This window comes from Orycteropus afer, unplaced genomic scaffold (genome assembly GCF_000298275.1).
Source record: "Orycteropus afer afer isolate SDZICR_OR568_19922 unplaced genomic scaffold, OryAfe1.0 scaffold00042, whole genome shotgun sequence".
In the NCBI taxonomy this organism is placed as follows: Eukaryota; Metazoa; Chordata; class Mammalia; order Tubulidentata; family Orycteropodidae; genus Orycteropus; species Orycteropus afer.
This window is the reverse complement of record NW_006921629.1, coordinates 9546305-9562534: the sequence shown is the minus strand read 5'-3', so window position 1 is coordinate 9562534 and position 16230 is coordinate 9546305. Positions and strand designations below refer to the sequence as shown.

Below are 16230 nucleotides of genomic sequence, written 5' to 3'. Positions count from 1 at the left end.
TATAATGGTTCCAATGTATTTTATAAGGAGTTCTGGTGGTGTAGTGCCTAAGGCACTTGACTGCTAACCGGAAGGCTGGCAGTTCAAATCTACCAGCCTCTCCTCGGAAGGAAGGTTGGGCAATCTATTTCCCAGTGATACTGCCTCGGAAACCCAAGGAGGGGTCGCTATGAGTCAGGTCCCACTCATTGGCACATAACAATTACAACAACAACATGTATTTTATGGAGACGTTATTCCTCTTGCTTAATTATTTGAAGTGGCTAAGCAATGCCCCTCCTCGGAAGGAAGATGGGGCAATCTACTTCCATAGTGATACTGCCTCAGAAACCCAAGGAGGGGTCGCTATGAGTTGGGTCTGACTCCACGACACATAACAACAACAACAACAAGAAGCAATGCTTGACCTCTTTTCCAGAAATGTCTTCCAAGCATTCATGATTCTAGAAAACTGTTGTTGAAAATTATTTTTAACTATAGCTGACAGGAGAAAATGTTTTAGGTCTCACTTACGTATAAATCTTATTATAAATTCTATTAAAAATAATCCTTTTTGTTTGTTTGTCTGTGCCCTGGAAAAACACACATAGAGGAGCTGGTATAATGGCAAAAAAATATAAGCCTTTCATTATAAATGTACTAAAATATTTTAAATGAGAACAGGAATTCAAAATTGTATAACTTACATAGCTTACTATTTTTTCTCTTCAAATTGGCTGCTTATAGAAATTTTAATTATTCTAATTTTTTATGGATTCTGTTTGCTCTTTCATTTGAATTGTTAGTTTTCAATTATATTGTTTATGTTAAATTCCTTGATTGTTGCTCTTTGGAACACATTTGTCTTTTTATTGTAGTTGTTTTTTTCCCAAGTCTAAGGTTTATGTCATGCACAAACTTTAGATTTACTAAAAAAAAAAAAAAAAAAACAAACCCACAAGAAATTGACAAAGCTATATTAAATTTTTCTTGGAAATTAACAGATCAAAAAATAAAGTATAAAATATAAACTAAACAGACTATTAAGGGTTTAAATATCACAATTAACATCTTAACCTACAGTGCTGTGTATAAAGTTTTGTATAAAACACATTAGCACATAAACAAAAAATAAACATGTATTAGGCCACAAAGGAAATTTAAATGACAAAAAGCATACTTACATAGCCATACTCCACCATCTCAGCACAATAAAATTAGAAATTAACAATAAAATCATGGCCAATAATAATAAATAAGAACACACAGAAGTTTAAAAAACATACTTGTAAAAAAAATTCTTAGGTTAAAAAGGGAAAAAACTCAGGAATGACAAACTATTTAAAAATACTCAAACCTTAAAGGGACTAAATTTCAAAATTAATGGAATGTAGACAAAACTTTATTAAGAAGAGAATGAAGACTTAAACGAACTAAAATGATTAAAAAATAAATAAATTTTCAAATTAAGATGCTTGGGGAAAAGATATGAAAATAAACCTAAAGAAAACAGAAGGAAAAAATTAATTATGATACAAGCAGAAATTAATCAAAGAGAAAACAATAGTCACATACAGTTGGTCAATCCTAAGAAGGCCAATAAACCTAACCACCCTTTGCCAATTCTAATTGAGACAGAGAGAGAATATAAATAACATTAGAATAAAAAAGAGCATAAAACTACCGCTATAGGTAAGATTTTTAAATTATAAAGGAGTGCTACATATAGCTTCCTATCAATATATCTGAAAACCTAGACAACACAAAAGATTTTTAAAATATATAAATTCTCAATTTGCCTCAAAAGGAGTAGAAAACTTGAAGAGACCTATTAACACAGAAAAAACTGAAAGGTTAGTCTAAGATCTGCCTCTTAAAAAGGCACCAGACCCAGAAGGTTTTATAGGCAAGTTTTCTCAGACCTGACAAATATACTTTTGCATATATAGAGAAAAAACTCCTATAGATTGATAAGGAAGGGATAAATAATCCAACAGACAATTAGGCAGAAGATATAAACAGGCACTTCACAGGGGAAATGCAAATGGCCAAGAATCAAGGGAAAAAATCCTGCTGTTACTACTTGTAATGGAAATGAAAATTAAGTTAACTAGACACCATCTTTCATTCATCAGGTGGACAAACATGAAAATACCTGACAATATCAAGTGGTGTTGTGGGTATGGGGAAACAGGCATTTGTATACTATGCAGATGGCACTACAGATAAATAAAAGTTTTTTGGAGAGCAAATGGGCAGTGGCTATTAACATTTAAATGCATATAACAAAGTTAGGGAGAGCAAGTCATCAATTTTGCCACATCTGAAGTTCTTTATGGAGAACGTATTTCTCAAAGGTTGTCACAGTAATATAGCTCTCCCATCCCACATACATTATCAATGTGACTTTGACATTCCTCCCATTGGGGATGGGAAGCTCCATGTTCTCTCCCCTTGAATCTTGTCAGACTATGACTACAGGGGAAGTGAGGCTATGTGACTTCCAAGGTCTGGTTCTCCTGAGGTGCTCATTTTTGGAACCTAGCCCCTCACCATGAGGAATCCCAGGCAGCCTATGGCGGACAACCAAGGATCCCAGCCCACAGCCTCAGTGAGTTCCCAGTGGACAGTGAGCACTAACTTGCCAGTAGCTATGAGAGTGAGCCATCTAGAAATGGACCCTGCAGCCCCTCTTGAACCATCCCAGCTGACACTGCAGAAGCAGAGACAAGCTGTTCCTGAACCCAGCCAAATTACTTGAGCAAAATAACTGTTTTAAGCCATTAAGTTTTATGGTGGTTTGTTATGCAAAGATAAGTAACTGAAACAATTTCCCTCACAAATGTGGACAACTGAAAGCTGTCCATATGTACCACTCACCGGTGGCCATTCCAGTGATGCCAGGAAACTAGCTACTCATAGGCAGCACTGAAGACCTAGGTAGCGTTGGTTAGGGGTATGGAAGAGGGCTTACCTGCTTCAGGCAGAGTAAGATCAGATTATATTTAAACTTCCTTCCTATGAGAAGATTCCATAATGAATATACTGAGCTTGGTGCTCAAGCACTTCCTAATCCCATGCTTTCTAATGGGAAAATCATTTTCTCCAATGACATTTTACCTTTCGGAAAGCTGTCGGATCTGTGGAATTCCCATATACTTGTGGAAGTGTTCCAGAACGTTCATCACACCTTGAAGGAGATTAGCAACTTCTCCATACTGTCTCCGCCTGGTCATGGCCCTGCAAGGAAATAAGGAGGTGAGAATTCTAGAAAAGCTCTAAGAACACAGAATACAACCGTAACAACGTACTCTGAGCTTGAAATAGACACATACAAATTTAATAAGCATTTACTGAGCACTGAATGAATATGCATGGTATTGGCCACTGGGGTAGGAAAAAGATAGGGTTCCAATCCTCAATGTGACATTGTTCATTATAGGAGATAGTCAAGCACACATCTAAGGATGAATTAAATTCTAAATAGAAGTGTAAGTTATGTGCTATGGGGGACTCAAAACAATGACAGAGTGGATTCTCAGTGGGTTGGGGAGAGGAATCTAGAAAGATTATGAATTTGGCATTTGGGTTGGGTTGTACAGAACTGGACATGCTGCGTGGTTCAACAATGCCAGTTGGCTGCTAACCAAAAAGTCGGTGGTTTGAACCCACCAGCTGCTCCATGAGAGAAAAGATTTGACAATTTGCTTCCATAAAGATTGCAGGTTAGGAAACTCTATGGGCCAGTTCTACTCTATCACTTAGGGTCATCATGAGTTGAAATCGACTTTGACGGCATGCAACAAAATAGAATTAGCAGGCTTTTAACAGAGTACAGGGATAGGGATGTTAGTATCTGAGGATTACAGCTTTTAATCCTCAAATCAAACACATTTTCCTAGAGCACAGCAAAGGGCATATTTATGCATTTTTATGTTAACCAAGATCTGTGTTGTTGTTGTTGTTGTTAAGTGCCATGGAGGTGGACCTGACTCATAGTGACCCCTCGTGGGGTTTCCGAGGCAGTACCACTACTAAGTAGATTGCCCAACCTGCCTTCTGAGGAGTGGCTGGTGGGTTTGAACTGCCAGCCTTCTGGTTAGCAGTCAAATGCCTTAGTCACTATGGCACCAGAGCTCCCAACCAAGATCTGTAGGATATACAAATCTGTGTCAGAGATATCTGCTTTCCCTACTGCTAAGGTTAATGAAAGGAGCTCTGGTAGTGTAGTGGTTAAGGCATTTAGCTGCTAACCAAAAGGTCAGTGGTTCAAACCCACCAGCCACTCCATGGAAGAGATGGGGCAGTCTGCTTCCTCAAAGATTTACAGCCTTGGAAACTGAAAGGGAGTCACTATGAGTTGAATTGACTCATAGCAGTGAGTCCGGTTTTTTGGAAGGTTGTTGTTGTGGTATGTGCCGTTGAGTTGGACCCGACTCATAGTGACCCCTCCTTGGATTTCCGAGGCAGTATCTCTACGGAAGTAGATTGCCCCATCTTCCTTCCAAGGAGTGGCTGGTGAGTTTGAAGCACCAGCCTTTTGGTTAGCAGTCAAGTGCCTTAGGCACTATGCTTTTGGAAGGTTAATGAGGCTTAAATAAAGGATGCTATTACAGTTACACACAGCAAGGATATACAAACTATTATATCTAAACTTTTCATCAGGGTTGGGCTTTTAAATTAAATGTCTGATTTATGACTTCCCTTAAGAGGCATTTAAAAATACAGGATCAAGTTCAAGCTAAGGTGTTATGTTCCAACCACTGCTTGGTGTCATGGCTTGGCAGAAAAGCACTGAGCATTTGGGGGAAGAGTTAAAGGAAATTGCCCTTGCAATCTCCCACCGGCCTGCCGAGCTCACTGATTAGTAGTCCCAGGAGACTGGACCAGGGATCCCCTGAGGCTCATGCTAGGCCTGGGAGAGATCAGGAATGAGTCTACCCACACCTTTCAATGCTCTCCCAGCCCCAGACTTTGGATATCTATCTAAGTCTCTGTGAGCTCCCTCTCTGTCCACATAAGGAACTGTAGTATGGCTGGGGCAGAGGGAATTCTCAGCTTGAGACAGACCACGTAAGTAAACAGCAATGCCAGGCTTTGGATTGCTTCTTTGTGGGAAGTAACTATCCTGTCCTTTTGATTCTGTTTCTTATATTCCCATGTGTCATTCACTACACTTTCTCTACAAATCAAACAGGAAGCTATTGTCTTGGAAAAAGTAGGATGAATGATAATCAAAGGCCTGTTTCCATATGGTACGTTCAATGAGAATGTTAACTCAGCCCGATACATACAGGAAAACTTGCCAGGCACAGGCTGTGGGGAGTAATTATGGCCTGAATCACCCTGTCGACCTTAATGACACAGATCTATCACATATAAATGACCCACATCCATAAAGTCTTCCCCCACATGCTTTCTGGGTCCCCTCCAGACTCAGTTTCATCTCACTTCAAAAATTCAGGTCTTTGTTACGGGTTTGAACACCACAGGGCATGAAATGAAAACGGTGACTGAACACTTGAGGCAGACTAGCAGAAAGTGGGCAGGACGGTGAGACTTTCCTGGTTGAGAAGAAAACGAACCCACAGTGCCATTTTCCTTGGGTGGCACTCTTCCTGGAACCCAACAGAGAAAGTCTGTATTGCTTACTCGAGGGAATCGACACCGCCTGCCAACATGTGCAGGTGGTTCAGTGTAGTGATCGAGGTGGTCAGATGGCGTTTGGCATGATCTAACTGCTTAATGTCACGGGTGATTTCTTTAACCTAAATATTGAAAAACCACAGAAGAGAAAAGAGAAATGTAAGAGAGATGTAAAACCATCTGCAAGCAGTGCCACCAGAAAACAATGCAAGTAAAACAAGAATAAAACCCCGGGCTAGCCCTTGGAGAAAACAGACATTCTCAAAACACAAAATCAAAATTTCCAACCAGTCTGTGTCAACTCAATTTGGCATTTCTTCAAAAGACTTTACCCAGAGTTATAAAACTCTCAGTTGAAATGAACTGTACTTTTTACCCCAGAGTGATCCAAATAGCAATTTATTATTAGATCATATGGACTACAGGACATTATCTTTTGAACAAAGTCAGGGAAGTATTCCTTCTGAAATTGGAGCTAGAAGACTCAGTACAAAATGGATACTATTAGTCAGCAATTTCTACTGAGATGGTCTTTATTATTGGGACTAGAGTCTCTTGTCCAGGTCGCTAGTAAGGAAGACTTTCAAATCTAAAGAAGACTAAAATATAACCCACTCACTGCCAATAAGTTGATTCTGACTCACAGCAACCCCCAGTGGGTTTCCAAGGCTATAGATCTTTATAGATGTAGATCACCTTGTCTTCCTCCCACAGAGCAGCTGGTGAGTTTGAACCACCAACCTTCTGGTTAGCAGCCAAATGCCTTACCCACTATGCCACCAGAGCTCCTTAAAATGTAACCAGTATAACATAAATTCCTCAAGTACTATAAGAGGAGAGGAGCAACTTCAGGGAGCAAAAACAATCCGAGGAATAAAATTCTGACAGAGTTGGTCCAGTGGGTCCAAGGAATATTAGAGAATAGGATCCAGCAATTCTACTCCTAGGCATATATACCCATAGGATTGAAAGCAAAGATTCAAACAGATACTTGTACATCAATGTTCATTACAGCATTATTCACAATAGCCAAAAAGTGGCAACAACCCAAGCGTCCATCGATAGATGAAGGGATAAGCAAAATGTGGTAACGGAATACTGTTGAACCATAAAAAGGAATGAAATCCTAATTCATGTTACAACATGAGCAGAGCATGAAAACATCATACCAGGTGAAATGAGACAGACACGAAAGGATAAATACATGATCCCACTTACATTAAATATCTACAATGGCCAAATACATAGATCAAAATTTATTAGAAGTCAGCAGGGGCAGATGGGAAGGGGAGAGAGGGAGTTACTGCTAAGGGGCAATGCGTTTGTGCTAAAGGTGATGAAAAAATTCAGATATGGATAGTTGTGATGGTTGTATTAATACAGTGAATGTAATTAATGTTACTGAACTATACAAGTAAAAATGGTTGAAGTGGCATGTTTGTTACATATATTTTACCACAATAAAACAAACAAACAAAATAGTGAAGTAGGGAAAATTCTTCAACTTTACCACAACCTCGGTGAAACATTTCACTCAATTATCTGAGTCCATGTTGGCCGAGGCACTCTCTGCATAGCAGCTGGTTTCCCAGGCTGTCTGATCCCTGGCAGGGAGCACCCTGAGTGTCAGGCACATACATCCTATTCACTACACAGATATACCTTCCGTTCAGAACAGAAGGTTCACGTGAGCTGATTTTTTAGAGATGAGCACACTGGGTAAATTCAAAAAGGAAAGATTATGACTACACAGCTCAACTTCATACCCACACGCTTGCAAGGCTGACCTAGATCGTAGCAGTAAAAAGCCTTTTCAAGGGGACTTCCTCATCAAGCCTGCCTTTTACCTACAACCCTCAGGCTTCAAACTACCTCTATTCCCATTGTAACAATAAAATGTTAAGAATTCACCACCCCTTTACTGAATAATTATTAATTTTGGGGCAAAAAGGATCAGGAGTGACATAATAAACTCACAGGCACTTAGCTCTATAATCTGATCACTCATTTTCAACACGAATCATCATTCTCTTTCCTACCAAAAAGGCTTCAGTCAGAACATCAGGGGTCTTCAACCACTGTGGTGACTCACAGTCATCCAAGACTCTCCTCGCACCAATCAGCCATTAAAATCCTGTCTATTTCTTCCTTTGCCTCATCTCAAGAATTTGTCCCTTCTGGCCAAGCCTATGGTGGGTTCTTGGCCACAGTCAGCTACCCGGTGGGATTGAGTAGTTGGACCTGTGGGCTTGGGGCCCTGGTCGCAGGGGACATCAAGCTCAATTGGCATACCATACTACACAAAAACACTGTTCTACATCCTACTTTGGTGAGTAGCGACTGGGAACTTAAAAGCTTGCAAGCACCCATCAAGATGCAACCGTGGGTCTCTCCAGAGCAAAGACGAATGAGGAAAACCAAAGACACATGGAAACAATTAGTCCAAGTGACTAGTACACCATGTGATCCTCAGCCTACATGGCTATGAAACCAGGAGAACTAGATAGTGCCTGGCTACCACTGTCAACCACTTGGAGGAGGATCTATGTAGGAGATCCTGGATAGAGAGGGAGAACAATGTGGAACAAAACTCAAAATCATTTAAAAAAAAAAGGGGGGGGGGAACCAGGTTTGCTGGTCTGATAAGAGCCTGGTGAGACCCCCTGAGACTATGGCCCCTAGCTGTCCTTCAGGTCTAGAATTGAACTCATTTTTATGGCTCCCAGACAAACAATAAACAGGCATATGGGGTGAACATTTACATCAGGTAAATCACTCCTTGGAACGATTAATCATGGGAGAACAGAAGGGCAGTGTTTGCATAGGGAGACAGCTTGGAGGGTAGGAGTGCATAGGAGGGAAGGACACGGAAGAAGTAAGTAGGGAGGAAGTGGGAAGAGAACTGTTACACTGTGGGGAATTGCAGTCAATTGTCATGAGACAAAATGTGTATAAACTGCTTTATGGAAAATGAATTTGCTCTGTAAACTTTCACCAAATCACAATAAAAATTAAAAATAAATAACATAGAAAGAATTTTTCCCTTCCTTTCTAATCCTTGCACAGGCCTTCATTGCTTCATACCATCCCAGTGGTCTCCTCACTCCTAGTATCTCCCATTACTCCTCATCACGTGTTCTATGCTTCTCTAGACAAACTGAACTACTTTTTATTCCTGAAACAAAACCCTTAATGGTAGGTCACACAAAGAGTGCTCAGGTCAAATTCACAAGAGACCATTCTGCAAAACAGAAAACCATACCCCATTGCTGTCTAATGAATTCTGACTCACAGCAACTCTTTAGACAGAGTAGAACTACCACATAGGGTTTCTTAGGCTATAATCTTCACAGAAGCAGACTGTCGTATCTTTCTCCCCCAGAGCAGCTGGTAGCTTTAAACTACCAACCTTTTGCTTAGCAGGCTAGCATTTAACAACTGCATCACTAGGGTTCCCTTTAAAATTCGTTGCCATCAAGTTGATTCCAACTCACAGTGACCCTATAGGACAAAAAAGAATTACCCAATAGGGTTTTGAAGGCTGTAATCTTTGTGGAAGCAGACTACCACATCTTTCTCCTGCTGAGCAGCTGGTGGGTTTGAACTATCATCCTTTCGGTTAGCAGTCAAGTGCTTAACCACGGTACAACCAAGGCTCCTTGCAAAACAGAATACTCATAGCTAATTTACTTTAATTACTATCCATGGGCAGACAAAAAAGGACAGAGTATGGTATGGTAGGTTTAGACTCAGACCTGGGGCTGAACCCAGTTCTACTGCTTATCAACTCTGTGTCCTACAAGCAGTTGCTTGGCCTACATGAGTCTCAGTTTCCTCATGTATAAAATGGATAATCATAAAGACAATAATGACAATCATACCTAGTTCAAGAGATGGCTGTGAGGGTTAAAGTAGATTGCTTATATAAAGGGATTAGCATAGTACTTGGCACATTCCAAAAAAAACCCAAACTCACTGTCATCAAGACGATTCCAACTCATAGGAACCCTCATTGGGTTTCCAAAGTTATATATCTTTATGGAAGCAGACTGCTCAATCTTTCTTCCATGCAGCAGCTAATAGGCTCGAACCACTGACGTTTTGGTTAGCAGCCAAAATGCCTTAAGCACTACACCACCAGAGCTCCTTACTGAGCACATTAAAAGAACTGAACAGATTTCAGTTCTCTCCTCACTTTTATTTCATCTTGCCTTTAACAAACACTGTCCAGGAAATCAAAGTACTTTCAAAGGAGACTTCTAACAACTTTTGAAGCAGTGTACTCAGACTAAGACACTGTATCCCTACCCTAGCTAGAACTGAAAACATAGTACAGAACAGCAAATTAGAAAAATAAGGGTACTGATGAGTGAGAAATCTAGCAAAGGCCACATCTGAGAGTGTCACCTGATCATCACACATCCACACCCAGAATGGTGCCGAGCGTAGTGGACCCTTGGGGAAAGACAGCACAAACCCAAATCCCTCTCTGATCAAATACAAGCTCCTCTCAATGCTACTTAGTTCTGGGATGAAACACAAATGTCCATTTTTATTTCTTTGATGAAAGAGTTCTCTTTCTTTGGTCCCTTGGTTAGTTATGGGCCCCAACACTACCTGAGAGTGGGAACAGGAGGAACTAATGATAAAAACAGCAACAACTAATACAGTCCCTGTGGGCTGTGAATTATCACATTTAATCCTCATAACTCTATCATGTAAACATGCCTATTTTCTGTATTCTACAATGAGGAACGTGAGGCACAGAGGGATTCAATAACTTGCTTAAGGTCACCTAGTTAGTAAGTAGAGTGGTTGGGATTTATACCCAGGCAGACTGACTTTGGTGGTCATGCTTTTCAAACTGTCCCTCTCCCAAACCCAAAGGATTCCATATCCTGGCCTATCTTGCCAAATTGCCGATGAAGAGAACTGAAGGATGCATGGAAATGTGACTTCAGATCTGGTTCCTAGAGTAGTTATAAAATATAGGGAGAGTACCCCGTAAGAGTTTGGGAGTTTTTGTAATAAAAAAAAAAATAGAAAAAAATACTGCCGTTAATAATAATAACAACTTCCATTCACCGAGCAACTAACAAGAGCCTAGTACTATGCTCAGTGCTCTTCATCCATGTTAATTCTCATAACCCTGTGAGGAAGACGTTATTATCCTTATTTTACAGTTGAAGAAACTGGAATTCAGAGACATTACGTTATTTAGTCAGAATCTGAACTCAGGATCCAACGTCTAGCACTTCGCAGTGCCTGCCATGGAGTGGGAGGGGGCGGATGCTAAATTCTTGGTCAGCAGAGGGGTCCTCTGGGGGTGAAGCTGGAGAACTTGATCAAAACCACGAGTGTGTACCACGGACAGATACATCCTACCTCTCAGAACCAGTCCCAGTTTTGATGTGATACCAAGTTACATAGTGTAAATCTCAATTGAGAAATACATGGTATAAACAAAAGCTAGAGAAAGGAATCCAAAATGACTAGGAGACTATTTTTGGAAAAGGAGAAAAAGGAAACTTTTCCTATTTAAAACCAGGGCTGCGAATATAGGGCAGCAGGCAGAGGTGGTGAGTCACTGTGTCTAGTAACTCCTCTCGAATGGATCTGGAATGCATTCACAGGGGCTTACCGTTGAGGAGGAGGATGGCTGTGGTTGACAGGAAGTGCAAGAAAAGACCCATTCATCAGCATGACTGGATGAAGGCGAGCTTCCTTTTTGGGGGCAAGAAATTAGAAATCTCAACTCACCATTTGCTCTGATTTCTCTGCTTTGTCTTTGATGTCTTTGATTTTGCCAAAGAGTTGCTGAATCGCTTTCTGGGCCTCTTCAAGTGCCTAGAGTAAGAGAAACAAATGAAAAAACAGCAGTAATGTAAAACAGCATCAGTCGTTACACTATAATCAATTCCAGCCTCAAAAGAAAATTCTCATAATGCCCGCCAAAATCACTGTATTTACATTGACAATTTCTCTACGAAGTAGTAGATACAGCTAGAGTCTAAGAATTTGGATCCAGGCAAATACTCAGGACTCTTACTAATCTGCATTATAAAATTTTAGTTTGAAAACAAACTATTTCCTTTTATCTCAGTGATTGCTACACATTACTGATGACAAATAAACAAGACATGCACAGCTGTGTGTGCTTGTGTATCTGTGTGTGTGTGCAGTAACCTTCAAAGTTTGTAGAGAGAGAGAGAGGTGGCTCTAAGTTGGAGGTGGGGAAGCTCTGTATTTTGGAATCCCCTGATGAAAGGGCCTACCAAAATATTCAGGACTGTACATGGCTACTCCAGAGTTGTGGCAAACCTTAAAGACATTAATAGTACCCTATTTGGAAACCAATGAAATGAAATTCGAAAAGGAACATGTAAAGCTAATGGTGAGCCAAATGTTTCCACTGAAATAAAAACCTACAAAGATGGATGCTACACATTAAAAGCATTACAACCCACAGTAGCTTCTGTTAGTAGGGGAAGAAACAATGTGGGAGTTGTGAGGGTACTAAAGCCACACACGCAGAACATATGTACTTATAAAAGATGCAGCAGATGCCACAAGAACTCATGCTTCGTTTCTTCCAAAGCACTTTGTGGACTTGGTTTCAAGAGTGGCTTGTCCTAAATGAGAAGCTCTAGTGGCATGGTGGTTAAAGCACTTAACTGCTAACCAAAAGGTCAGTGGTTCTAATCCACTAACGGCATTACAGGAGAAAGACGTGGCAGTTTGCTTTCATAAAGATTATAGTCTTGGAAATTCTATGGGGCAGTCCTACTCTGCCATGTAAGGTCATTATGAATCAGAATCGACTCAACTATAACAGGTCTGGTTTGGGTTTTTGTCCTCAAGGGGCCTGACCAGTTGTCACTGAGTTGATTCTGACTCATCTGACCCCATGTGTGTCAAGAAGAACTGTGCTCTACAGAGTTTTCAGTCGCTGACTTTTCACAAATAGATTGTCAGGACTCTCTTCAGAGAGCCTCTGGGTGCACTAAAGCCTCATCTTTTTGGTTCGCAGCCAAGTGTTAACGATTTGCACCACCCAGGGACACCGAACTAATAACCTAATGCTGAGGCCAGTGCAATCCTGGGAGGTGTGTGGCGATCTTTATCTATATCCACAGGGAAGGAGACCGGTCTCCCCAGGAAGAATGCTGCAACATGAGAGCAAAGCGCAGAGGAAGGGAGAATGACAAGTCTGATAGAATCATTTGAACTTCTGCATTCAGATCTACCTAAAGTAAGAGATACCTCTAGAAAGTGAGCCAATTTTTCTTTACTTTAAAAAAAAAAAAAAATCCCAGAAAGTAAACTTAAGTTGGCTTCCTCTGCAGGAAATTCTTTCCTTGTTAGAGGTAAGGATTATCTCTCTCTCTCCTTCTAGAGTTTCCCAGGCTGTCCACATCTTTGGATATTGAGATTCCTTTCTCATTCTGGAGCTCCTTGCCGTAGGTGGTGTAGGAAGAAGGGAGGAATTGGAAATCAAGAGTTTCATTTAAAATATGTTAAGGGTCAGGGCCTATTTGTTATCAAGCAGAGATATCAAACTGGGCATATGAGTATGGACCATAGAAGACAGGTGAGGACTAGAGATGTGTAGTTAGAAGTCATCAGTTACCTGATGATATTTCAATCTTCAGAGCAGGAAGACATCTCCTACGGTGAGAGTATAGACGGAGAAGAGAAGACGGCCCAGGGCTGAGCCGCGGGACCTTCAGTGGTCAGATGTCTTGATGAGAAGAAGAGGGGAGCAATGACGCAGGAGAAGAACTACAGTGAGAGCAAAACCAGGACTATGGTGTCAGAGAAGCCAAACAAAAGTGTTTGAAGAAAGAGGAAAATTGTAACCCTGTCTTATGTTATTAAAAATTCATGTAAGATTAGGGCAGACAAGTGCCAGTGAATTTGACAATAGGGCAGTCACTGATGACCTTGACAAGAGCAGTTCCAGTGGAGTCAAGGGGATGAAAGTAGACAGTGATGAAGTAAAGACAGTGAACGCAGAGCAGGCACGCAAACAATGGCCCATGGGCAAATCCAGTCTGCCGCCTGTTTTTGTAAATAACCGTTTTCTTGGAGCACAGCCATACTCATTCATTTATGACTATCTATGGCTATTTTCGGGAGCTCTAGTGGCGTAGTGCCTAAGGCATTTGACTGCCAACCAGAAGGCTGGCGGTTCAAACCCACCAGCCACTACTCAAAAGGAAGGTTGGGCAATCTACTTCCATAGTGATACCGCCTTGGAAACCCAAGGAGGGGTCGCTATGAGTGGGAATCGACTTGACAGCAGTGAATTGTTTGTTTGTTTTTACGGCTATTTTCACCATATAATGACAGACCTAAGTAGCTGCAACAGAAATTATGGCCTGGAGAGTCTAAAATATTTAGTATCTGGCCCTTAACAGAAATAGTTAGCTGATCTGTGGCACAGACTTTTCAAGAAGTTTTTGCTAAAAGACGACAAAAACTAAATTAAAAATGAGGCAACAGGTGGAGTCAAGGAAGGATTTTTAAAGATGAGAGATGCTTCAGGATGTCTGCTGTGGAAATGATGAGTAGAAGGAGAGAAATTTATTTCATAGAGGATGGAGAGATAATGGGATAATCACAGAAAAGAAAGATTTTTTAAATAATCTTCCTGCATTATTTAGTGTGTAAGTATTAACCCTCTAACAGGGTTGTATCCTTTTACCATTCTTATTCAATCTGCATGCTAAGCAAATAATCTGAGAAGTTGAACTACATGAAGAAGAGTGTGGCATCAAGATTGGAGGAAGGTTCATTAACAACCTGTGGTATTCAGACGATACAACTTTACTTGCTGAAAGTGAAGAAAACTTGGGAGCACCTATTGATGAAGATCAAAGACTATAGTCTTCAGTATGGAATACATCTCAACATAAAGAAAACAAGAATCTTCACAACTGGACTAATAAGCAACATTATGATAAATGGAGAAAAGATTAAAGCTATCAAAATTTCATTTTACTTGGATTTGCAATCAATGTCCATGGAGAGCATCAAGGAGTCAAGAAATCAAATGGCATACTGCACTGGGCAAATTTGCTACAAAAGACCTCTTTAAAGTGTTAAAAGGCAAAGATGTCACCTTGAGGACTAAGATGCCATGGTATTTTCAGTCACCTCATATACATGTGAAAGCTGGACAATGAATAAGGAAGAATGAAGAAGAGTTGATGTATTTAAATGATGGTGTTGGAGAAGAGTATTGAACATACTGTAGACTGCTAGAAGAATGAACAAATCTGTCTTGGAAGAAGTACAACCAGAATGCTCCTTAGAAGGGAAGATGCTGAGCCTCTGTCTCACTTACTTTGGATATGTTATCAGAAAGGACCAACTTTTAGAGAAAGATATCATGCTTGGTAAGTAGAGGGTCAGCAAAAAAGAGGAAGATCTTCAACAAGATGGTTTTACACAATGCAAAAATGGGCTCAAACGCATCAATGATTGTGAGGATGGTGCAGGATCAGGCAATGGTTCCTTCGGTTAAACATGATCTCTATGAGTTAGAACTGACTCGATGACACCTAACAACAACAAAAACAGGGTTTTAAGTATCCTTTAGAGAATGGACCAAGGACATGAATGACCAATAGTAAAGCCATTCTGTTTTTTTCCAAGCGTGACTACTATCTCAGTATAATTATTAGTAGCTTTCTTGCTCTCAAAAGTGACCACAATGATCAATTATATGGTCACATTGCCTACAGCATCTTAAAAAAGCTAATGGATAGCTTGTTGTTGTTGTTGTTGTTAGTGCCGTCAAGTCGTTTCTGACTCATAGCAACTCCATGCACAGCAGAACAAAACACTGCCCAATCCCGCGCCAGCTCAACGATCCCTGCTATACTTGAGCCCATCATCGCAGCCACCATGTCAATCCATCTCGTTGAAGGCCTCCCCCTCTTTCATTGACCCCTCACCCTACCAAGCATGACATCCTTCTCCAGGGAATGGTCCCTTCTTACAACATGACCAAAATAGGTGAGACGAAGTCTGGCCATTCTTGCTTCCAAGGAGCGTTTCAGGTGCGCTTCCTCCCGGATAGATCTGTTAGTTCTTTTAGCAGTCCATGGTACTTTCAGCATTCTTCACCAGCACCACAACTCAAAAGCATCAACTCTTCTTCGGTCTTTCTTATTCATTGTCCAGCTCTCACATGCATACGAGTTGATTGGAAATATCATGGCTTGTGTCAGGCACACCTTAGTCCTCAAGGAGACATCCTTGCTCCTCAGCACTTGAAACAGTTCCTTCACGGTTAATTTTCCCAATGCTACAAGTCGTCTAATGTCCTGACTGCTGCTTCCATTGGCATCAACTGTAAAACCAAGCAACATGAATTCTTTGACGACCTCAATCTTCTCTCCATTTATTATGATGCTGCTCATTGGTCCAGTTGTGAGGATTTTTGTTTTCTTTATATTGAGACATAATCCATACTGCGGACTGTATTCTTCAACCTTCATCAGTAAGTGCCTCAAATCATCCTCACTTTCAGCAAGCAAAGTTGTATCGTCTGCGTATCTCAGGTTGTTAATGATTCTTCCTCCAATCCTTATGCCA

General features: G+C 40.7%; 1 protein-coding gene across 1 annotated transcript in view; it reads right to left on the bottom strand.

The window, feature by feature from the left end:
• The window catches only part of VPS53 (VPS53 subunit of GARP complex), a 192548-nt gene that overhangs the window by 122422 nt on the left and 53896 nt on the right, over positions 1 to 16230 (bottom strand). Inside the window, exons 5-7 of the mRNA XM_007937432.2 lie at positions 11386 to 11472; positions 5632 to 5747; positions 3100 to 3219 (exon numbers count right to left, since the gene is read on the bottom strand). Of these exons, the coding sequence (XP_007935623.1) occupies positions 3100 to 3219; positions 5632 to 5747; positions 11386 to 11472 (323 nt within the window). The remainder of the gene's footprint in view (positions 1 to 3099; positions 3220 to 5631; positions 5748 to 11385; positions 11473 to 16230) is intronic.